Raw genomic sequence first — 24,611 nt, 5'->3', positions numbered from 1 at the left:
TGGTTGTAGAACCAAATGCCGTACACATGCCTGCACTTGCCTTAAGAATGGACAGCCCTGTATACCTGCATGTGGTTGTGATGCTGATGGATGTCTTAACACTGCAGGGATGGAACATGATCAGGATGAGACAGCCTACTTGTAACACAGCAACAACTAGAAAAGCACTCAGGGAGCGCAGATCTCCGCCAAGGCAATATGGCTCGCTGACCCACAAATTTGAGATGGTGTTACGGATCAACACCAAAATTTAATCAGCTGTTCATTGTCCCAATACCCACATTGTCTGAAAATTTCATCCAAATCTGTGCAGCACTTTTTGAGTTATCTTGCAAACAAACAGATAAACATAAAAACGTTTTGTATTATTCATACCATAAAGGAGTAATGGCCATATAAACTCTAAATATCCAAATCAAATTAATCAATATATTTGAAATTTCTATCCTTCATGCACTAATTATCCAATATTTATTTTAAAAAAGTTTATATTTTATGAAAGTACATCACAAAATAGAAAAAACTTGAAATTTGACCTCGATTGACCTTTTGACCTCAATATTTGACCTTGAAGGTCAAGTTCCATGTTGGCAACCGGGTTATTCTGAAACCTTAATCCATGCTGATAAAAGTTGGCAACCATGCCAGAAGTTAACAAAAAATGCCATCAAAAGTTTTTTTAAGGGTCTTGGCCTGCCGACTAGTGACAAACTTAGCTAGGGGTTGGTCGAAACAATTAGACCCTCCGTTTGAGTCCCAAAGCACAAGCTCGGCAGTTGCTGACTACTTTTTATTTCCCATCACCGACGTTCACTCTTGTGAGTGAGAGGGGTGTCAGGCGCCCAAGCTGAGATGGTATATATTTCCACATTTTAACAGTGCAATTAAAAAGTACAAATATAGTACAAGAATGTGCTGACAAAATGTATTTTGCAGTTCGCCTTTAATAGCCTACATTTAGCAAAAAAAAAAAAAAACAATATCCGAATCCCAAAATTGAAAACCGAATACCTACCCAACGAGCGAATATCCGAACAACAATGGCCTTAAGATGGAACCTTGCAGCACTCCCATAACGCAAGCTCTTAAAAGATTATGTTTCATCCTTATATAAGATATAACATGACCCTGTGACTTTGGACCAATGACCAGAGATGAGTTCTGATCCCAGATCAGTTATTGACACAGTCTTTAAATGCTGATAAACACAGATTTTCAGAGAATTTTTCCCACCACCTATGTAGATGTAGCGCAGGGTCAAATGTATTTGACAAATGAATAAAGGGGTAAGTGCAGTCAAAACAATCCCACTTTAATTAAATAATTATAAAAAAGTTATTACTTTTTTACATTAAACGTTTTAAGAAATGGTGGTAATAAACAAATAAAATGACATGATGACATGGAACACCCACTCTGCTAATATTATACAGATAAAACCTCTGTCATAGCGTAGAGGGGAGATCTGTCTTTTTTCTGTGACTGAAATTTGTCAACAAACAAAGAAATCATATAGTTTGTTACTTTAATTGAATACACAATATAGACATTGGGCTATTAAAAGTCACAGGCATTGTTTGTAACTAACAAGACAGGTCGTCAGCTACTTTGAGGTATTTCTCTGATATAAACAGGTAGCCAATTAGATGAAATTCTCCTTTAACCACTGAACCAATGTTTTTAGATTCTGTTCACAATGAAATAACTTGCAGCTGAAATTTATTGATCATCATCCTTATGTGATGAGTAGGGCTGCCCCGACCAAATATTTTCCTAGTCGACTAGTAGTCGTTAGTTCAAGCAATTAGTTGACTAGTCGTCGCACGTTTATGACATTAATTTAATTATTTAAATATGTATTTTTGGGGGGCATCAGAAAATGGTTTGAGTTCCAGGGCTAAGAAAGAATGTTATAGGTAACATTGTTAACACTGTGTAACGTTACAGAGAAATACAAAACCGTAATAATGAACCTTTAAAATAAAAATTTTACAAGCGCACGCACGAGGTGATCCGCCTGTTAATGATAATGCTAACAGCAAAAGCGGTAATGATTCTGAATGTGTCGGAACAAGCAGCAAGGAGACTGAACATGTTGTTAATTTATTTCAACACAGTAGGCCTATAACATAATACAACTTATGAACTTGTAACACCAACACAATAACTTATAAAACAAATGATAAATAAAAAACAGAACATGAAGTTAAACATGCAGTAAGCGAGGTAATTTAGCTCCCTAGACGCCACAAACACTTGGATAAGCCTAATAACGCATATGATAATTTATTTATTTAGCTGCATATAGCCTTATGCAATTCATTAATGTCAATTAGGCCATTAATTATTCAGCATAATGGAATAACCCTTTCGCGCATTTGGTCACACCGGTGTGGTTAGCCGTTTAGCACGTATGCTAAAACCGGTACGATTAGAACACTAGATTGGAAAAATTGTAGCTAATTTTAGCTTTGAGGAAACCGTGATTTAATGTTAAAAAATATAGCAAATGCTAACTGAAAACTATGAGAAGCTTAATAACGCCAATGAAAACATAACGAACCATGTAATGTAACAGCGCCCTACATTGCATAAAAATAAGTTGCGTGCGAAAGGGATAATAACATTAGGCTACTTAGGGGAGAGCCGGGATGGAAGTAACACTTTTCGTCATTTTAAAAGATAGACAGACAGAAACTAATTTTCGCTGTGATCAACAACTGTGTGTTCTATCAGTACCAGGTGCTATTTTGTGCAAATGTAGAACGACTTTGTTATAAAAATATAATCATAATAATCATATCATAATAATAAGTATAGTCGTTATTGTAGAGGGACGAAAGAAACAACTGTTACAATCGTCCAGACAATGACTCCTGACAGTTAAACCTGACTTGCTTCTAACCTAGAAACTCCGACATGGTAAACTTCAGGATGTGTTAAAGTACTAATTAATCTGTCAAATGACTATGACACTTGAAACAACAGACACAACTTGTCATTCAAAAAAATTACCGCTTGAGCAAAAACAGCTTCTCAGGTATAACTCTGCGAAAGTATGATGTATCCACGTGAATTTTTGGGGTTCTGGTAAGTGTTGCATGCTGTACATGCTGACGCAGTCAGGCACATCAGACTTGTATGGGCTCGGAAAAAATTGCCGTGTTACTTTCGTCTCGTGTTACTTTCGTACCGGCTCTCCCCTACATGTTTCAGATGATAAGTCAGGTTTGAGATCGATGAATGATAGGCGAATCTTTGCATGCAGAGTTTGCATGTCACCTTCTTGGGGTCGTCCTTTACACACTCGAAATGATCCCACACTTTGGATGATTTCCTGCCCGACATAGTCTAATAACTTTTTAACGAAAAGGCGCAGCTCCCGAATGGAGTTTGAGGGTTTTTTTTCTGTGACTAACTGCTGTGACTGACCAATGAAAACTTGTTCGACTAAGACTCTTCTCATCGACTAATGTTTGGTCGACTGATAGGGGGCAGCCCTAGTGGTGAGCCCATAAAAATGCCACCATAACTGTATGGACTATTAGGGAATAGCACAGTGCTGTAGCATGGATTTTCCATGTTGAGTTTGTTATAGTAGTCATCAAGGACCAAGGGCTTTTCAAGGTCTTGCAGACTACTAATGTTATCTCATTTTTTCAGCATCTAACCATTTTTTAAATGGCTGACAGTGGTACTTGTTGTAATGATCTGCATATCCCATAATTACATAGAAACTTACCTCTCGATGACCTTCTCCGGTTCTTCAGCCTTCAGGACAGACCCAGAGTGTGAAACAACGGGAGCAGATGGGATTTTGCTGTCAAAAAAATCTATGGGATGAAAAGAGAAAGAGAGTTTATTTCCAACCACATATGACATGTTTCATTTTTATTCTGGTTCAGGAAATGCTTGAGAGTAATCACCTCCTTAATTTAATCATACATTTCTTGAATGTTCATTAAATATCCAATAGGTATCCATCTCTTTCCTGTTCGATTTACATTTTTTTCCACGTAGTAGTCACTCTTACCCACAGTGACGTACATGTAATGTCACATTTACATTTTATGACATCCAGCACATTCTCCTTTCCAAATATTTGTTCCAGGGCAACAAAAATTCTTTAAACCAAGTATAAAAGATGCCAGAATTTCTCTGACTGCTGTTGCTACCATGTGATTATGTGAATAATCACTGCAACATGCCATGCTTACATTGAGAAAGACTATAGCACAATGCAGCATCAAACAAAGAAGTACATTTTAAAGAGGGAATTAAACATTTTTTGACATAGGATTGCATTGTCTGAATATATATGCTATTTGCCCTTTGTTTTGCTGGTTACTGAGTGGAAAGCTCTCTCTGATAGTATTACATTTTACTTTCATTTATTTTGTTTTATAATATTGTTTTCTGTGTGAGTGAACCTGACCTTGGGTGCAACTGGACAAATAGTTAGCTAAATTAAGTCTACCAGATACGTACACTTTATTGATTCTTTAAAATATTTGGTAAAATTTGAATCACCCATCAGACAGCTAGCCAGATTTGGTTATGTCTTTTGATGTCTTGCGTTTGTTGGCTTGGTTTTTTACATGTCAGTTGAGTCATGTAACACTGCCAATCATAACACATACGCACGCTATTCAGCTTAAAGGAGAAGCTATTTTCTAAGCGACAGCAGCACTCAACAGTAAAGCAACAGCTCAATGGTTATCTAAAATACTCATCAGTACCATTAAGCTAGCTGGACTTTACCAGCGTAGCATCATCTGAATGTGAAGGTTCAATGAAAGGTTCACTTTTAAGGTACACAAATTTAATGTCAACCTGAGGGAAGTAATAAATAAGTAATAAATCCCAAGATATATACTTCTAGGGAAATATATACAGGGATAAAACATTTACTCCAATTTTTTCAAGATCATATTTAATAGAATGTTTGAGGATGACTGCTGAAGCCCAAGACAATGGCAGTTCACCAGTTGCTATAGTACAAAATCATACAATATCTGTCTTAACATCACCCTCAGGTCATCTGAATTAAGCAATGCCAAATCTGAAACAGGAAAGGAAATTTACCAAGCCACCTTTAATGTTGAGCCCTGCAATGTGTTATGGTCAGTGGGGACTGATGCAGCAGGTTTAAAATGTGTTCTACCTGATGGGAGCCCCGGGGGAGCCACAGGTGGCGATTCCACACCCTTCTGCCCTGCAGCGCTTCTGGCCACGGGTCTGTCACAGCCCATCTCATCTTCATCCCACCCTTTCTCCTGAGCATCATCTTCCTCTTCATCTTCATCTCCATCATAATTTCCAAACAGGAGATCAAGCCCCGTTTGAGAGGAGCCAGGTGTGAGCTTCTGACTAGCAGTAACTTCAAAACAGTCTGCAGGCACCCTGAAAAACACAGACAAATCAGTGGTAGATAACAAGCGTTCTGAATTAAACCACTGCTCCTAGTTCATTAAGACAACCTCCCAAACAAGGGTAATATAGTATAGTGCATGAATAAATAAATGGAAAAGGCTCATCAATTTTTAATTATTTAATCCATGCAATTATAAGTTTATCAGGACAAAATTCAAACACAATAAAAGACTCAAGGCTGCAACAAATCTACCAAAGACTCCAACATTACAGCCCCACTCATCCTTGTCAATTTCATTGTGAAGAAAAAAATAATAATTAGCTTGTGTGTGTATGTGTTATTTGTGCACCTGATTAAACAGGAAAAAAAATCCATGATGTGAGAGAAAAAAATGTTTTATTGGACACATTTTTACTAATACTTTTGATGTTGTACTATACTGCTGTTCAAACAGTATTATAAACACTGTTCACAAAAGTTTATTGCAGAAAACCAGAAAACGTAAGAGAACATTTACTCCATCTCCCCGTATATGGGTCATCTGTTTTGTTTAGTTTAGTTTCATTCAAGGTTTTAGGTAACTTACCCCAAAGAGGGTGAATCTGTGATCTCTCTGTTTGCTGTAAAGAAAGAGAAGAGGGTGAGCAATGTGTGAATTCTTATCACTAGATATTGTAAATGCTCAGTTTGTGAAGACAAAAGAAATGTCATAATTGCAATAGAAGTAGCCCTGTCAGCACTTTAAGGAGTACATCACAAATATCAAAAGTAACACAAATAAAACAAAAGTAGTTTGAGTAGGTGGAAGTTTTAAAATGAAAGTTTTGGGTTTTTTAGTACTGAAGAACAGAACATCACTTTTGTTATTACTCACCAAATCATTAAATTCACAGTTGGATATTTTCTGATGCAATTCAGTCCTACCATGGTGCCATACTCACAACTGTAACCTGCAACCTTCTGGCATTTGCACCCCTAAGCCACCTCTGGAGTCCCAGCAACCCCTGCATTTCAAATTGTCTGCTCCAGTGTAGTGTTAACATTACTGTACATGTGAACATTTACAAAGATGGTTCCTCTTTAATTTTCTAGATCTGACCATTTTCCTAGGTGTACATGACACACGGAGATACACTGCTTGTAACAACCTGTCTCAGTCCTTTAACATTATTCTAACATTATTATAACATTATCAGGAACATTATTCCTGATGTCTAGCTATTACAACTATAACAGAATAGTATGCCTTTGCTCTAGTTGTCAGGCCTACAGCTTTAAATTGAAATGACTACCAATGGAAATGGCTACCAAATGACAATGGAAACCAACAGACTATCGAAGTAAATAAACTCAAAACATATGTACCAGCCAGATCACTACACTCTGCAACCTTGGGGCAACTGACTTCCTTCCCAGCAGGGTCACTCCTCTCAGCCACGATGTCCATCTGTACTGGTCCCCTAGAGATGGAATGAATTCCCCCCCAGGGGAATTCCCTCCACCTGATCCCTACAGAGCCATTTTAATCTGAAACCTTGACTATCCGCTGCCATGCCTCAGATGCAACTTCAAAATGCACTTGTATAATTTAATTGCTGCTGGTAGAAATTCTGCAGCAAAAACATTAAAAGCATTCATATTTCAATACTTTGAAGTCAGCCTTACCCACAGTGTATACCTGGTCAGCTGAAATTAGAATACAGCAACAGTACCATATCAATCAAATAAATGCAGTGAGCTCCATAGGTTTTGGTGACCAATGGCTGAGACTTTATTGATATCAGTTAACCTTTGTGTAATCTTAATATTTTATACACCCCCCTTTTCCTTCATGTCAAAAATGACTCAGTTTTGCCACATTCCTATGATAAAGCCTGTTAATTTAATTTTAAAACCCAAATCTATTTTGCATGAAGAAACAACCTGTCACTCATCAACAACTTGGTAAATAACTGTTTCTTCCTTCTTCACAGTGCAGAGAGACTGTATTTATTCAGTGTACACCACTTGTTTTTATAAGAACATAAGAACATAAGAACATATGATGACGAGAACAGGCCATTCGGCCCAACTAAGCTCGCCATTTCTTAATTAAAGAGTATCCAAAACTGCATCAAGTCTGGACTTGAACACAGCAAGGGTCTCTGCCTCAACTACATGACCTGGCAACCTATTCCATGTATTGATAACTCTTTGTGCAAAATAATATTTCCTTACATCAGTGCAGAACTTACTCTTAACTAGTTTCCATTTATGTCCTCTTGTTTTACAGACTGAACTCACCCTAAAGAATCTATTATAGTTAACCTTATTGATTCCTTTTATAAATTTAAATACCTCAATTAAATCACCCCTAAGCCTCCTCTCACTTAATCTAAATAGTCTTTCCTCATAGCATTTATATTTCATGCCAGGAACTAATTTAGTTGCCCTTCTTTGAACCTTTGCCCACTTTTGGATGCTGTTTAGGTCTTCCTGTATTATTTTAGTTGATTCTATACTGTTGGCTAGACCCCCTAGTTTTGTGTCATCTGCAAATTTTACTATTTTACTTCTAACCTTTGCATCAAGATCATTTATGTATATAAGAAATAGCAAAGGCCCCAACACCGATCCCTGCGGGACTCCACTTCGTACAGGACCCTGCTCTGATACAATTCCTCCCACAGTTACAGTTTGCTTTCTATTAGACAGCCAACTTCGAACCCACTCGGTGATGGCTCCTGTAATTCCCGCAGATGTCATTTTCAATATGAGTCTCTCGTGCGGAACTTTGTCAAATGCCTTTTGAAAGTCCAAATAGATAATATCATAAGCCTGGTTTGAGTCCAGACATGCTGTAGCTTCCTCAAAGAAGTCCAGGAGGTTTGTTAAGCATGACCTCCCTCTGCGAAAACCGTGTTGGCTATCATTTAGAACACCATTTCGTTCCAGGGATAATTGCAAATTATCCCTAATGATGGATTCCAGTATTTTGCATGCGATACAAGTTAAGCTGACAGGCCTATAATTTCCTGGTTCAGTCCGGTCTCCTTTCTTGTAGATAGGTACTACACTGCCATGTTTCCAGTCATCTGGCATTTCTCCAGTTTTAAGGGATTGCTTAAAAATAACTGTCAGAGGCTTGTAAACCACCTCTGCTAGTTCTCTGAGAACTCTTGGATATATTCCATCAGGGCCTGCTGCCTTATTTGTTTTAAGTTTTTGAAGTTTATCTAGTACTTCTGCATCATTTAAATCAATTTCCTCTATAAGTCTCTGAGAACTGACTGCACCTGAAGGCATATGCAAAAACACTTCACTAGTGAAACTCTCCACAAAGTAACTGTTTAGTGTATCAGCAATAGCTTTGTTATCGTAAACCATAACCCCATCCTTATTTTTTATACCTCTTATTTCATCCTTAACTATCCTTTTTTGATCATAATATTGAAAAAAACGTTTAGAGTTGCTCTTTGCATCTAGTGCAATTTGTCGTTCATAACATCTTTTGGCTTCCCTTATTTTTTTCTTAACTTGAGCTCGCATATTACTGTATTCAATCTTATTTCTATCTGAGCTCTCCAACTTATATTTTCTAAATAATTTCCTTTTTTGTGTTAAACTGTTCCGCAGTGACTTATTCATCCACTGTGGATGCTTCTTTTTCAGTTTTCCTTTTCTCACTTGCGGAATGAATTTACGCTGTACATCCAGAATAATCGTTTTAAATATGCACCACATTTCTTTGACAGTTTTACCACCTAGAAGAGGTACCCAGTTTATATTCCTTGTATAATCACGCATCTTAATAAAGTCAGCTTGCCTAAAGTTGAATACTCTAGCATTGGAGAATGCAGACTTGACTTGCCAAAAAACTTCAAATGTAATTGAACTATGGTCACTTGTACTGAGTGGTTCCCCTACCTCAATACTGCCGATTCTATCAGGATTATTACACAGAACCAGATCTAGGATTGTGTTCTCTCGCGTGGGTTGAGTAACAGACTGTATCAAAAAACAGTCATTTACAACATCCAAAAACTCTTCCTCACATTTACCTTGACCTGACACAGCTTCCCAATTAATTGAAGGGTAATTGAAGTCCCCCATTACTATTGTCTCACCCTCCTGACATGCAAGTTTAATGTTATCAAAGAGAGTACTACTGACATTGCTATCTGAGGCTGGTGGCCTATAGCATACTCCAACATTCAGGCCTTTTTGATTTTCCCCCAATATCTTAATCCATAAGTCTTCACTAACACCAAGGGACTCCATACCTGGTATTTCCTGAGTATTAAGATTATCCTTTACATAGAGAGCTACGCCTCCTCCTCTTCTATTGATTCTATCTTTTCTTAGTAGCTTGTATCCCTCTACGTTGTACTCATCCCCATCCCCTGGACCAAGCCACGTCTCTGTAATCCCAACAACATCAAAGTTACTATTACTCATAACGGTTTCCAGATGGAGAATTTTATTTTTTATGCTTCTAGCATTTAAACAGAGAAATTTCAGGGTACCATGTGTGCCTCTCCTGCCCTCTACCCCCGCCCCCAACTGCCCAGAACCACCTCTATTACAGTGCTGTTCTGACTGATTTACAAGCAACGTTTCCTCTCTACTAATAAGATATTTAGCCATGGTGTGTTCTATTCCGGCAGTCTGTCTATCCCTACCCATCTGACTGTATAAACTCCCTGCCCCCCCAAACCCTAGTTTAAATAACCCTCTGCTACCCTAAGCATACGCTGGCCCAGTGCAGCTGTACCCCTCCGGTTCAGGTGCAACCCGTCCCGTTTGTACAGGTCACCCCTGTTCCAAAAGGAGTCCCAGTGCCCCATAAACCTGTACCCCTCTTTCCTACACCAGGTTTGTAACCACGTGTTAAACCTCCATATAAAGGCTTGCTTCCCTTTGCTTGCACATGGTACTGGTAGAATTCCAGAGAAGACTACCGTGGAGGTTCTGCTCCTGATCTTCCCCGCTAGCTCAATAAATTTTTCTTGCAGAACCCCGAACCTACCCTTTCCTATGTCATTGGTTCCAACATGGACCATGACCACCGGATCCTCCCCCGCTCTGGCCAGGAGCTTGTCCACGCTCTCCAGGAGGTCTCCAACCTGGGCACCAGGCAGGCAACAGACCATGCGAGACTCCTTGTCGCGCGAACACACTATGCTGTCTACCCCTCTAATGACTGAATCCCCCACTATCACCAACTCCCTTTTCTTGGAGGATGAGGCCACCTGGGTGCCCTGGGGCTCTTCAGTCCTCCCACTCTCAGGATCGTGGGTCAACTCGTCCTGCAGTGGCACGAAACGGTTGGTCACCGCAATCTCTGGAGATACTGCCCCTCTTGGAATTTTGTGCCCCTTTCTACGTTTACGCCCTACTGTAACCCAGCTCTCTCGCCCTATCTGGTCTGTATCTTCCCCCCTACCCGGCTTGGGTGAGCACACTATCTCTCTATAGGGCGCACTAATCAGTTCCTGGAACTCTAACAATTCAGGATTACTGTGGAGTCCAGCTAGTTGGGCCTCGAGATCAAAAATCTTGTTCTCCAAGTGCTCAACAAGTCGGCAACGGTCGCAGATGAACTCATTCTGGAGGTCTCCTTCCAGAAATCCGATCATCCGGCAACTCTCGCACAGTTTTGGCCACATTTTTTCCCCTAACTGTAAACGCTTTCCCTAAATAAGGATTTACTGCCGAGACAGAATTACCAGCTAAAAAAGTGCTAAAAGCACCGAGGTGGCTCAAAACAGTCAGAAGGCAGAAATCAAGCGCAAGAAATGCCACTTAGCCTAATACAATAAAATTACGTTTACAGTTCAGCAAACGCGCAGACGCGCTAACACAACCAGAATCAGAATATTCTAAAATCTGATGCTGAAAAATAGTAGAAAAAGGTAACAAAAGTGAACCGGCTAGTTAGCTAAACTACCCGAATAGCTAGCTAAAGTGTGCTGCTTAATTATTTAGAGATTTGCTCCTGAGAGGGCGAAAAACCACAAAAAACCTCTCGTCGGCTAGAGCCGAATTAGCTGCGACGGAGGAAAAAAAGTGGAAAATTCCCTCTCTGTCCCCTAATGGCAACAAAAGATTCAACTTTAAGAGCAGATCAGACCTACCTTATGTAATAGCTAGGTAAATAGCACCAATTTTTATTTTTATCCGATTGAATGTAAAAGCACAGAAACCACTCCACAAACAACACAACACAGCAGGAACTCGTCCAAGCTAGAGCAGTCGAGCAAGAGCAAACGAGCAAGAGCCAGCAAGAGCAAACGAGCAAGAGCCAGCTTATTGCAAATCACAGATAACAGATTTTTTTGCTGTAATTGATGTTTATTATCATTATTATCATTGTTATTAATATTATTACTGAACTTGAACTTTTTGAGAAACATAGTAATAACGTCCTTGAACTCATATTTTACGAAGCATGAACACCAAGCACATGGCTGTGTATTTCTCCATTTAGCACATGTATGACGTTGTGTGTGTGTCGTCTGCAAGCATGGGCTTTACAGATGAATTTCTCACATTTGCAGCACATTGTTTGTTTTACAGTCCTTCTTTGGGAAGCAGAATTGGCATCTCTTCGGCTACAGCCTCAGGTGGATGTCAGCTGATGTACAGCATCTTTATAACATTATGACCCCGCTCCTGACTCCACTCCCTACGAGAAAACAATGCTCTCCTGCAAGAAATGTTGTTGATTTTATTTTGTTTGAAATGGTGTGTGAAACTGAGTCAGGTGTGGGGGGCAATGCTGCACATGCATTACATAACAGAGCGACTTACAATGTTATCCATTTATTCAGCTGGATATTTTACTGAGGTAATTGTGGGTTTGGTACCTTGCCCAATGGTACATCAGCAGTGCCCCAGTGGGGAATCGAACCAGCAACCTCTCGGTCCTGCTCCTTAGCCACTATGCTACACTGCCACCCCATGCACATCCACGAAACATGCACGAGAAAGTTTTTGTTTTTTCAAGCATAAGCACACACATTCTCACTTTCTGTGTGTGTGTATGTGTATGTGTGTGTGTGCGCGCACATACAAAATGTCAAGTTCATTTTGTCTGAAATGGTGTTTGTTTTTCGCGTGAAAACAGTCTTCATGAGTAACACAGTTAGGGGTGGGGTAGAGGGGAGGGAAATGCTGTAAATGCACGAGAAAGTTTTTGTTCAATCATAGGCACACATCGTCTCTACCGCTGTGTGTGAGTGAGAATGAGAGAGAGTAAAATACTGGAACTCCATTTGAAGTTGTGCATGTATGTGGGCTCATATTGTGTATGTTCGTGCATACGCAATTTTTAAATGTGAGATAGAAAGAGGGAGGAGGGGATTGAAGTGACAAAGATATCAAGAGAAAATCACCTCACGTTCTTTGTTATGCTCTATAGTTGCTATGAATCATTTATTAATATTTCAACTTGTCTGTTAATGATTTTATAGCTACTGGGTCAAAAAAGAAGAGGTGAAAAACAATCTTTGTACTCTGATTTTGTACAGTTTTGATAAAAATATACACAAGAGCAATGTTTCAATTTTTCTAATGGTACGGTCACTCCAGAAAAATTCATCAAATTTCATGCTGAAAAAATATTAATTTCAGGGGTTTTCTATGCTTTTAAACTCAGAAGCAGGTCATTTTTGGCCCATAAGACAACACACGGTTAAAAAGCATGCTGACATGTATATATTTGTTTCAGCACTACTTCTTTTCCTGACAAGACAGTAGTTGAAAGCATGAGTGAAACAGCAGCAGAACTGCATGGATGCCTCTTTTCATCAGCTACCAACTTATCATTAGAATGACAAGTAATACTTCTGTGATGGAGCTGCCAAGTTCCCCTACCACACAGCCCTACCCAGCAGTGTGGCAGAGGTTGAGGTTGACACTGCATTTCCCAGGTGATCCACTGCTGTTTAACCCTTTAGGCAAGATGCTTATTCCAAACTGTCTGTATCTCTGGATATGTGTATCTGCTAAGTATTTTAATGGAAAGTCATAGTATTTTAGTGGCCATCCGTCATCAGCTTCCAGTGATAATAATACAAATTAAACATAGGTTTTACAAAGTTCATCAATTAAAACATGTTGACCATATATAAAAAATGATGTATTACCTGTAGCGGTAACGGCAGGCACAATGAAATGTTACCTCCTTAATCTCTGCATACACATTCTGAATTCAGCTGTAATCTTCTTACCTTTTATTTTTTTCAGATGTGGATTTTCAGAACCTGATGTTTTCCTTTTGAGCACTGACGCTGTGGGAGTCTGATGGGCAGATGGACTGATGCAAGTCTGTTTTGCTCCTTTCAGTTCAGCAACTTTCTGGAAGAAACAGAACACAGCATCTAAAAGCATCTGCAGTAGGGGTGGGAATCAGAGTAACTCACGATATGATACACTGCCCATGATAACGATGGTATCACAATCAAGCGATTCTGCGATACTCGATGCATTGCAAGACAATCATCTACGATACATCACGATATCTGTGTAACTGAAGAAAAAATAGCATGAACTATGTATTTATTCACTGCATTGTGGTGTCAGTTTCACAGAATTTTACAATTAATTATCTAAACTTCGCAAATGAAAGTCCGGAAGGCGTCGGAAAATGCAGCCATTGTGTTTCATATTTTGCGGCAATTAAAGTCATTCAATTCAAGTCATGAGTTCATTATATATTTTACATTAGATGTTTTCTGTATGGCCTCCATGTGTATTGAAATACAGTGGTTAGCCTAGGTGACAAGCTAGATCATGTATTTCCCATTATCAGCTGGCTCCGTTATTTCTTGCAGGGACACGTTGTTGACAAGCTCCTGTGTCATGAATTACCTTGGCTTGTAATGGTTACATCGTTCAGTCTATTTTCCGTATTAGAGCGCTACACAACCCCACACCATCAGAAAAACGAAACGGTGATGGTGTGTGTGGACACAAACCACGGGAAGCCCTAAGCATGGCTGCTTATCCTTATATAGTGAAAAGTTAACAGCAAAATTCAATGTGACAATCACCGTATACAACAACTGATGTGTGTGGATACATTTTCAACTTAATTCTGGGAAATGGTACCAAGATATTGGATTACATCGTAAGAGGGAGTTAACATTAGCTAGCACGTTAGCTGATGTTTTTTTTAAAAACCAACTTTGGTAGAAAAAAAGAAGTGTGATGAGGGACCGGTTGGCCAACTTGACAGCCGCAAGTGAAGATATATTTTTCCTCTTTAAATTGCATAACGTTACTACTACTTTCATCAACCCATGACATTATAGCAAGCCAACTAGCTGGCTAGCTAGTTGATCCTACAGTTGTTACACGTTTATGGCAGTCAGTTGTCCAGTAATAACATAACTAAGTAGGTCATTAAATTAACCATAAAGCAAGTTATTAAAATAAACATTTGCAAGTTCAAGGATTATGCAACGCAACGGTGTAAATTCGCGAGCTAGCCATTAGCTAGCTAGTACCACCGGGGTGTAGGTCTGGCACTACGTTCAGGGTGGCCAGGGAAAAGACTAGGTAACGTTAGTTAAGTAATTGCTAACGGGAACCAACGACAAATTCGAGCTGAGACTGTGATGCTTTAACCACTTTCTGTTTTCTGTTTTTGGATAATGTTGGGTAGATAAGCTTTTTTAAATGCCTAACCACGCAGAATACTAGCGATATAATTGTAAAGTACTTTTCAATTTAGGTTTTCAACCAACCAAAAAGGGCTCACATTACACCTCTCTTGGTCTCGCTCCACTGGCTCTCTGTAGCTGTCTGCATCACGTTCAAGGCCTTGATGCTGCTCGCGTACAGGGTGACCAACAAAAGTGCACCTACCTACCTGAAATCACTGCTACAACCCTATGTTCCCTCCCAACTGCTACGCTCTGCCACCGAATGCCGTCTGGTGGTCCCGTCGCATCACGGCGTAAAATTACTATCCAGGACTTTCTGCGCTGTTGTCCCCCGAAGGTGGAATTAACTTCCAAACTTCATCCTTTCTGCCGAGTCCCTCTCTATCTTCAAGAAACATCTGAAGACACAGCTCTTCCGCTCTCACCTGGGCACCTGAAACACTACCCCCTAAAGGAACTTCTCATGTCTCAAACTGTCTCCTACTACACTATAAAAAAGTAACGCAGTTACTAAACAGTTTAACGCACTCGTTAGCTTTACCTCTTAGTTTGTGCCTCGCCTGGCCAACCATTGGAACCTGGTCATGCAGCGTTTCTAATATTGTTAACTCCGTATGGTTTTTCGCTTGTGTTGTACTGTACCTCACTTGTAAGTTGCTTTGGATAAAAGTTTCTGTCAAATGAATAAATGTAAATATAAATGATGACTGTTACCAATTAGGCAAACATTTAATCAGCAATAAACTGACATTTCAAGTGAATTTAACACACAAATCATATACAAAACATGACTGATGGATTGTATGGTCATCTGCATCACTCTGGAGAACACAGGAGGGACACCCTTCACTATAGGTAAAGTCTCTGTATCCAGGGCACTACACAGGAATGTAGGTACCAGCCACGCATCCAATGATTTGGGGGGTGCTACAGACTTTTGGCAATTGCACACCACTGCTCTGGTGTTGGGACTCTAACCACAGAGGAAACTAAGCCCTTGTAAAGGCCATTACAATGGTCTTGACAGCGCATCCTGTGTTCTTCAAAGTGATCTGTGAACACACGATACTCAGTAGTGCTACTGACCTTGTACAGCATATTTCTTATACACATCACAAAAGATTTGGACAAGTCCTTTAGTTCAAAAACGCCTCTGTGGATGTGTACAAATGACACCCACAGCATAAGCAAATCTGCTCCCTGTTCTGCATATGATTCAATTCGAGCAATACCTCTTCACCCCTCCAGGCCTTGCTGCACATTCAGCTGATGGCTGCGATTGCCTCAGGTGTCACACGGAATTTTACCCAGGATGTAAAGCAGAGGAGACGCAAAACAGAGTGCCGTTGTGATTTTTAGGTATCAAAAACAATCTTTTAGCACTGTGATATGAAGCTGGCCATTTTGCCACAGCACACAAAAAACTCTCAATGTTTGTAGTCCCATGCATTTTAAGAATCATTCTCAGACTGGACACAACCTGCCAAGCATGCCGCAAGTTAAACAAATAATATAACTAATTTCATATTGAGCAGAGGAAAGGCTTACAAGGAATATTTTTGATTGGATTATAATTTAAAGTATTTGTAAGAATGTGCACATGTAAACATTGTCAATGAGACATGTCCATGCAAGGGCAGATTTAAACCACTGTCCGCACAATGTCAAAAGACTGATTACATTCCAAATTACCAGCATTGCTGCATGGGATTCACATGCATTTTTGGCATTTAGGCAATAAATTAAGCATTCATAAAAACTGGCAGCAATACCAACCTCTTTGTGTTGTTTCCCTAAGATGTGAGTTTGCCACAGTATTTCAGATTTCACGGGCACGCTGCAAAGCACGCAGCTTAGGTGTCCAAGACTGTTATATGTGGAGCAGATTAGTTAAGGTAAACCAGGCCCAGCATTATGGAGGTGCTTAGGGGTGGACTGCATGCCCAGACAGACCTCAGTACATCCCCAGTATCCTGATGTCTACATAAGTAGTAATAGTATTTACGACCTTTTGTGACTTCTTGATTTGGACTCCTTCCATATACAGGTATTCGAGAGATAAATTACTAAGTCTAACGTTATCTAAAGGGCCGACACACAAATGTTGAACAAACCGTTAAAAGTAACTTAATGTGAATACACAACTCCAACAGCACATTACCGTATAGTAAATTTATAAGATTAAATGTAGTGATGGCAATAAATTTCATACAAAGGTTCGTCTGAATAATTTAACGCTAGCTAATCACAACTAGCTCAAGTTAAATAACACGTTTAAGATTTCCAAACGACAAATACAAGTTCAACGTACGACTGACTCGAAAAATGTTGGATATCAGTAACAAACACCGATTAACAGCGAGATCGCTGGGGGAAACAGAAGAGACAGTGACTTGCGCTGAGACTTGCGTAAGAGACTGTTGAGATACTATAGCTCAGATTAAGAAAATAAGGATATTTAGCAAACGGCGAGTCGATGCGTTTCTTCCTGTTCGCGGTTTCTCCTTGTTTCTCTCTCATCAATCGCCGCAGTTCGTCTTGACTAACCACTTTCTTTCCTTTGCCAGGTCTGGAGGATGCCATTCTTTCGAATGTACACAAAACTACCTTCTGTGCCCCGAACCGAGGAACACAAACGGTGTAACAATCAAAGAGGTCCGGGCTGAACCCAACGTGACCGCTTCCTGCTTTTTTCTTCTTCTGCGGAGTGGGATGGCTATTACCGTGGTAAAGTAAATACCATACCGCCACCATCAGCAAATAATGGGCATAACTCTAGAATCAAATTTCTTAAGCCATTTTATATAGGCAGAGGTAAAATTGGCTGTATTCTAAATGCGTACTCGCATTCATCTTAGCTATAACAGACGCATGGACGCCTTTTCCCCTTTTATTTCCGCCAAGAAGTTATCTCCGTGGAACCAGTCGGGGCGGCGGTTTCTGCTGAAGAAGGGACTTTGTGTGTGTGTTGGTCTTTTTATAACTATATATATAATTGTATATATACATATATATATATACAAATGCAGTTATAAAGACACCATGGTTTAGAGTACTTTGCACAGAGTAAAATATATTGCATATTGTATATTAAAATACAACAGACAAGTTTTACATCAGACAAAATTTAAGTGTAGAGTTAATGTACCACACAATAACTACTGAACACTGTATAGATGAAGTGACCCTCTGTTTTAATTGGGGACACAGAGGATCCAGGGATGCTGACCTGAAGTCTCAAGTTGGCACACAGAGGGTTAAAAGCTCTGACATATACTCTAGTGGCATGACCCTATTAGGCCGTAGAAGTAGCCGAAAGCTTTAAATAGCCTCTTAACACTACTGTGGCAACAGTTTACAGAGAAATTCTAGAATAGCAGTAGTATGTGCTCTTTTTGGGTCTGGTAATGAGGCTAGCAGTTGTGCTTTGTAGCAGCTGTAGGCAAGATAAAGGAGTCTACTGGGATGGGAAAATAGGAGTTTAACCTGGAGGAGATGAGCATGTTGATGGATTTCTCTGCATCTAATTCTGTATACATCTCTTAAGTAGCAGAGACAGGTCTGGGATACTGTCTTAACATGCTTCTCTAAATCCAGGTTAGGATTAAAGATAAAGCACAAGTTCTGTGCCTCAAGCTTTACATTGGGTAGTAACAGACCCCCACCAGTTTGGAGCATGCTGGATTTTATTCAGCATTGCGTATGGTAATCCTATGTAGATCTATGATAATCTGCTCATGGCCATTTACTATATCTGTCATTCACGCAAATTCACACTCAAAGTCTTGCAGCAGGATGTACACTGTAGTACCCATATGCATTGAAATGTGCCACAGTATGCCCCTGGCTGGGTTATATTGCATGGTGGTCATATTGCTCATAGCAAATATACATTACCTTGGTTGAACACTGAATGTCCTGATTGGATACTGTTGTAATTTTACAATTTTGAAAATATGTATTTGTGACATCACTCTGATATGTAAATTAAAATATGTGTCCTCACAGAGGGTTGAGGCTGTGTGGCTTTGGCTTTCACGGTAAAGGAGTTGAAAGCTCTAGTTCTCTTGAAACACTCTTTGTATGACTTCCACATTTTACACAAATGTCCATAATCAGACACCATTTTGACATGAAAAAAGAAACATACTGCCTGTGCAGTATTTCAAAGACTTTTTAAATATGTCATCCATAGACCTTAGTAACTACTGTCTATGAAGGAATAGTACTGTATCATACATGACATTCCACATAGCATAGTAATATAATCTTACATTTAATAATACTGGTATAAATATGCTAAAATCTATCACATTCCATTACTGCACAGGATCACATGTCATATTCATTATTTTGTTGGGTTATATGCAAGTATCATACAGTGTCATGCAAGTTTAGTAAACTTTTAATGGCCTTATTTGCAGTAGTTTGAAGTCATGCTGACATAAGGGATTGGATGGCCTGGATGGCAAGTAAATATTCTGTTGTTTTTTCATCTTGAGTGTTCTCAGAAAATTTAGGCATCCCTGTGAACACTTCAGAGAGCTTTGTAATGATGTCATGCACAAACTGAACAGACAGAAGTTTTGAACTGAGGAAGTGTCAGTTCCTCTGTTGTGTATATTGTGTTGTACTTCCATGCTGATCTAAATGTGCACTTGTGATCTCAGCATTATGTTTAGCAATGGTGTGTTTATTGATGTCTTGATTGTATGGCTTTTCATGCCACTTTAGATTGATCTGGACAGCGAGAATTACACTAAATTACACTAATGTAATGTACATGGGGTAATCCTTGAATGAATTGTCTGACATATACTAAGCATATTTGATTACTTGAATTACAAAGGACTAGTTGGCAAGTTGTATAATTTGGCAACCATGCCTTAGTAACAATCAAATTTTGAGTTGGTTTTGTACACTTTATAAAGTTTGTATGGCTCCCAAGCCAAAATGGAGCCAAGACCCAACAGCTTTTGAAATTCAGTGTTAGCTTACTGAAGATGTGAAGAGGTATCTTGTCATTGGTACAATTTTGTGGCCACACCCTTTTTTATATTGCTGAATGGCACATGCATGTTCTTTCATGTTAAAATAAGTATTTTCTCCAGACTTACTTGTGGCAGCAGCCCTCTTAATTTAGTGCGGAGGTTGATTATTTGACAAACCTTTTTGCTGTCATTGTAGCTGACATATAATTCTGCAGCATTATGGTATTTGGTGAATAAATGCCAGTGTACATACATGAATATGTCTTACAAATCTTGCAAAGAAGTTAATAACACATAACTTTGATATGTGAATCTCAATTAGCCATAAATGTGGTAATATGATATAACATCTCTGTTGCAAATGGTGAATAGATGGTTTATTTGGTTTGTCTGAATGGTCCTTCACATTGGTTATGAATGTAATCCTCATATTTTGCAAAGAGATTCAAGTCATATGCCGTAGGGAATTGAAACAGAGCATGTAGCCCATATTTCATGGAAGCAATATGGTGCGTACGTAAACATATAGTTAAAATACTTCCTTCCAAGCTCATACTTTACAATCCTTACAAATTCCAAATAGTTTCACAATGGGATTCACTCTTATGAACGAAATGCATCTTAAGTCACATATCCTGGCAGCCATATTGCTTGTGATTAATATGGGGGATTGTCTATTTGTAAGGTGGTCCAAAATTTAAAGTACACGTTTACAAATCTAAAAATATGTGCGTTTATCCTAACTAGTGCCAATGATGTCTAATGTTTGTTCATTGGATCCATAGAGTAACTAGATTCACCTTGGCTTCACAGTGTAACAAAGAATAATCAGTTTCACTAGACTTATACATTTTCTTCAACAAATCAATGCACATTATTTAAGAAAATGAGGATATTTAATTTGTGCAAATCGATAAGAGCACAAGAAAAATAAAAGTTATAATGATTAAATGTCCCCATCATTGTTGTCAGTGATGCAAATGTTGTGCCGACGCGATACACTTTTTTCTTAAAACAAAATGAATGTCCCCCATAACTCATAATCTCCCTTCCGTTTTCAAATAGCACTTGACACGTTATTTTACCGATCTGGAGGAAGTAATTTAATTCCACGTCGACTGAATAACCAGGAATGCATTTGCTCTTGCGTGAACATGAACGATTATTTGAGCACGTATAAACTTGTGATTTTGAAAATTAACGACTGCATCTTAAAATGTCTTAGTGCATTAGCGAACAGCATAACTCGTCGTCTCCCATGTTTGGCAGGCTTTGGTCGTGTGTCATGATTCATGATTTGGCTAAGATTTATCTCTGTAAATGGAATGATGTAGCTCCTCCCCCGTCTTGCTTTGCGAAAGGCCGGCTGTATTTACAACGGTTTTATACATCTCCGTGTATCACCGTCGCCTGCCTTGAAATACGACTGTGTCTGGGATAAACACCCGCGTCCACGTATCTTCCTTGGGAAAAGCCTCGAAGTTGATTCAAGGTTACTGTAAATAAATGACCTGCCTTCGAAATGTGATTTATTGTGCTTGCGACCTTCCCCTCCCTGTCAAAAGTATTGAAGCGGACTGCGACACAAAAGAGGAACACAGGTAAGTTTACCCTCACGCGTTTCTGTATAATATGTCTACATTTCACTGCATTGGGAGAAACAGCTCGATTTTAAATGCTTTGCATTTTATTATTCCAAAAATATAAACAAATGTACTCAGTACAACAGGATTAAGCAACAATGTGACTGTTGTATCCATCGGTTTATGTACTCTTGTTGTTGCTTTTCTGTATTCAGGAAACTTTCAAATCCTGAATAGAAATTTTAGTTAATCAATATTCATTCAAAATATTAAATATTACAATGAATGATTTTAAACAATGTGTTAGAAAATATGACAGTGTTTGTGAAACCATCGGCATTATTTGAGGCTTTTAATTATGTGTAGTACAAAGAAAAGTTATTTTCAGAGTATATTCTCTGTCAGCAGAGCTGGTGATCTTTTAATATAGCAAGCAATTCCACAGGCTTATGTACAGTGACAATGGTGATAGTATTCTGTTTGTTCTCAGATTTTTAAGGTTGGACTAAAATTAAATGGAATCAAAAAACATGTTTTTAACGTCACGCTTGGGAGACGCGAGATGTAAAGCTTAATTGAAAGGTGACGTCGGCGGGAGGGGCCGCGTCGATGTGGAAAAGTAGATGTGAATAGGCGCTATAATGCATTAATGCAATAATGAATTACTCCATGCTCATCACCCGCACCGCTGACCTGTTGGTGCGACCGAGAGACAACAAAGCCACTATTCACTAGTCAACATGATGCTGAATTAATGTGGAAATGTCACTATCGTCTTAGGGCCTGTAGAGGTGACAGACGGGCGCACATTTCATTTTTATCTTTGCTTCTCAAAAGGCCAGTAGAGTGTGATGCTGCAACGTTCAGTTTGACAGATCTCGTATGTTTACAGTGCAGGTGTCCTGTGTGAAGACAGATACATTTTAGCATCATCTACTGTCGATGACTTGCATGAATTGAAGGCAAACTCGCAGCACACAGGGTTGTGGGCAGATAGCAAATGGACCATCCACCATCATACGTGGTCTTACCTGGGGTTTCCTCGCCTGCTGGGAAATATGCCAAAAATGTTGCCTAGACCCTGGTCAATATTTAAAGTTAATAAATTGTGGTTGGATATTTTTTGTGAAGTATATATGTTTGACCATAAGAGGGTGGTGTGCAAGTTCTACTGTATATGTGTGTGTGTGTGTGTGTGTGTGTGTGGGGGGGGGCAATTAGGTTGAGTAGAACATAGAGTGACAGGCTGCTCCCCCCAACAGGCAGCATTTCAAAACACTGCCCCTCTTTATGTAGGCCAATTAAAGGAATGAAAGAAAACAGGCATGATACAAATTGAACATCATGGTGCTTAAAGCAGACCAACCTGTCACAGTGTGTGAGCTTCTCTCTGTGGGATCATTGTGGTCAGGGCTGATGGACTGCAGAAGTTTTGAAATCAGGGAGTCGCATTATGTGTCACCCCTCAGGATGCGGGTATGCTATTGCTTGCTATTCCATTACGAGGCTGTTGAGAGGTTTTTAAGCACATGACCTAATTTCAGGACATACAAAATCACCTACCATTTGTACCAAGCAAACCAGCTCCTTTTTTCTTTGTCATGTTTCAGATGATGCTCATCATTATGAGTCTCTGCGGATGTATGTAATTAACACTCATATTCCGGCAAGAGCTCGGTGAATTCATTTTCTTTTTCTGTACAATGTTCGTGTTTACTTTGGACATCACATTTTTCTGCAGATGTGTCTGTCTCTTACATGACTGTCTAGCTCCTTTTGTTTCTTACTCTTTAGGGAACGTCTTGGCTTTAATAATGCTAACAATGATAATGCTAATAATAATAGTAACAACAGTCATAATAATAACAACAACCTGTCTTAGAAGGGGTTTAAGGCTGAGGTTTAAACCCCTGCGAAAAAGAGGCCACAACTGTTCTTGATAAATGAGATTAGGACAGTCATTCCAGGCCTCATAAAGTGTAGTGGTCTAGTGATCTAAACCTTGAATTTTAGCCCTGTTGCAGTTGGTCCAGTCTATTTGTGGACACCACAACAAATTGCACAGAACTCTAGAGGGCTATGAGGTCGACAAATAAGCTAATGTTTTTGTGAAAAAAAAATTGAAAATGCTGTAAAGCATGAATGATGCATAATACAAGAGTGACAGTAAATCTATAACAAATGTCTGATATATTATTATTGGGTCTGCTGCTGGATTGTCCATCATTTAGAACAGTTTGTGTCAGCTCCATACACACTGTTTGGATGACTGCCACAAAATATGATGTGTCATTTTAGTACCTTTTGTGGTTGTCAAAATTCTGAGACCACTGTTAAACAATGCACAAGACTGGCAAATGACTGTAGGAAGTATCCTCTTTAGTGCCTGAAAGACCAACTCTTCCCAAACCCAGTGGCCTTATGGCATGAACATTTCTCCAAGTTATCGATGTGAAGAGCTGTATGTTTACTATAGTGCCAGCCACGTGCCAGCTACCGCTGTTGTTTCAGAAGTGGTGCATTCTTCCAGGTCTCAGTCTAAACTGCCATACATTTAAGGCTGCTGTTTAAATCTCACAAAACTATAGATATGGGAAGTACCCTCACAATTACATTAAGGTCAAGAGGTCACATTGGAATTATGCTGCATGTAATGTAGCCTGTCTACATAAATTCTTATTATACAAAACTGAAAGCCTTGAAGCTTTGTGGGCATACAATTACAGAAATATGCCCACAAAGCTTCAAGGCTTTGCACCATACAATTAATTTATTAGTGGTATTACATTATGTTCCCTAAACCCTCAACAAACATCTGCATTTTTAATTGTATCTTGACTTAAATGTATGTGACTTTCAGCCTTATTAAGCTATAAAAGGTTGAAGATAAATGTGTCCACCACACAGATAAGGAAAAAATCAAAATGATGTAACTGTGCTACTGTTTGCAGGAGTCATCACCTGTGGGTTTCAGTGCAGCTGAACAGATGTGAAAGGCCTGAAGCAGGAATGT

At 39.2% G+C, this 24,611-nt stretch overlaps 2 protein-coding genes across 3 annotated transcripts in view; one reads left to right on the top strand and one right to left on the bottom strand.

Annotated features, from left to right (window-relative positions):
• znf830 (zinc finger protein 830) overlaps positions 1–17,713 on the bottom strand; it is a 33,719-nt gene extending 16,006 nt beyond the window's left edge. Inside the window, exons 1-6 of the mRNA XM_036537850.1 lie at positions 17,483–17,713; positions 16,801–16,900; positions 13,588–13,714; positions 5,961–5,994; positions 5,165–5,403; positions 3,743–3,833 (exon numbers count right to left, since the gene is read on the bottom strand). Of these exons, the coding sequence (XP_036393743.1) occupies positions 3,743–3,833; positions 5,165–5,403; positions 5,961–5,994; positions 13,588–13,714; positions 16,801–16,900; positions 17,483–17,607 (716 nt within the window). The 5' untranslated portion in view covers positions 17,608–17,713. The remainder of the gene's footprint in view (positions 1–3,742; positions 3,834–5,164; positions 5,404–5,960; positions 5,995–13,587; positions 13,715–16,800; positions 16,901–17,482) is intronic.
• Positions 17,714–21,168: 3,455 nt separating this feature from the next.
• The window catches only part of vwc2 (von Willebrand factor C domain containing 2), a 44,294-nt gene continuing 40,851 nt past the window's right edge, over positions 21,169–24,611 (top strand). For both annotated transcript variants that reach the window (XM_036539663.1, XM_036539662.1), the window contains exon 1: positions 21,169–21,616. The gene's annotated coding sequence lies outside the window, so the exon portion shown is untranslated. The remainder of the gene's footprint in view (positions 21,617–24,611) is intronic.

Source organism: Megalops cyprinoides, chromosome 10 (assembly GCF_013368585.1).
Source record: "Megalops cyprinoides isolate fMegCyp1 chromosome 10, fMegCyp1.pri, whole genome shotgun sequence".
Classification (NCBI taxonomy): domain Eukaryota; kingdom Metazoa; phylum Chordata; class Actinopteri; order Elopiformes; family Megalopidae; genus Megalops; species Megalops cyprinoides.
Note: the sequence above shows the minus strand (reverse complement) of the source record. Positions and strands in the feature narration are given on the sequence as shown.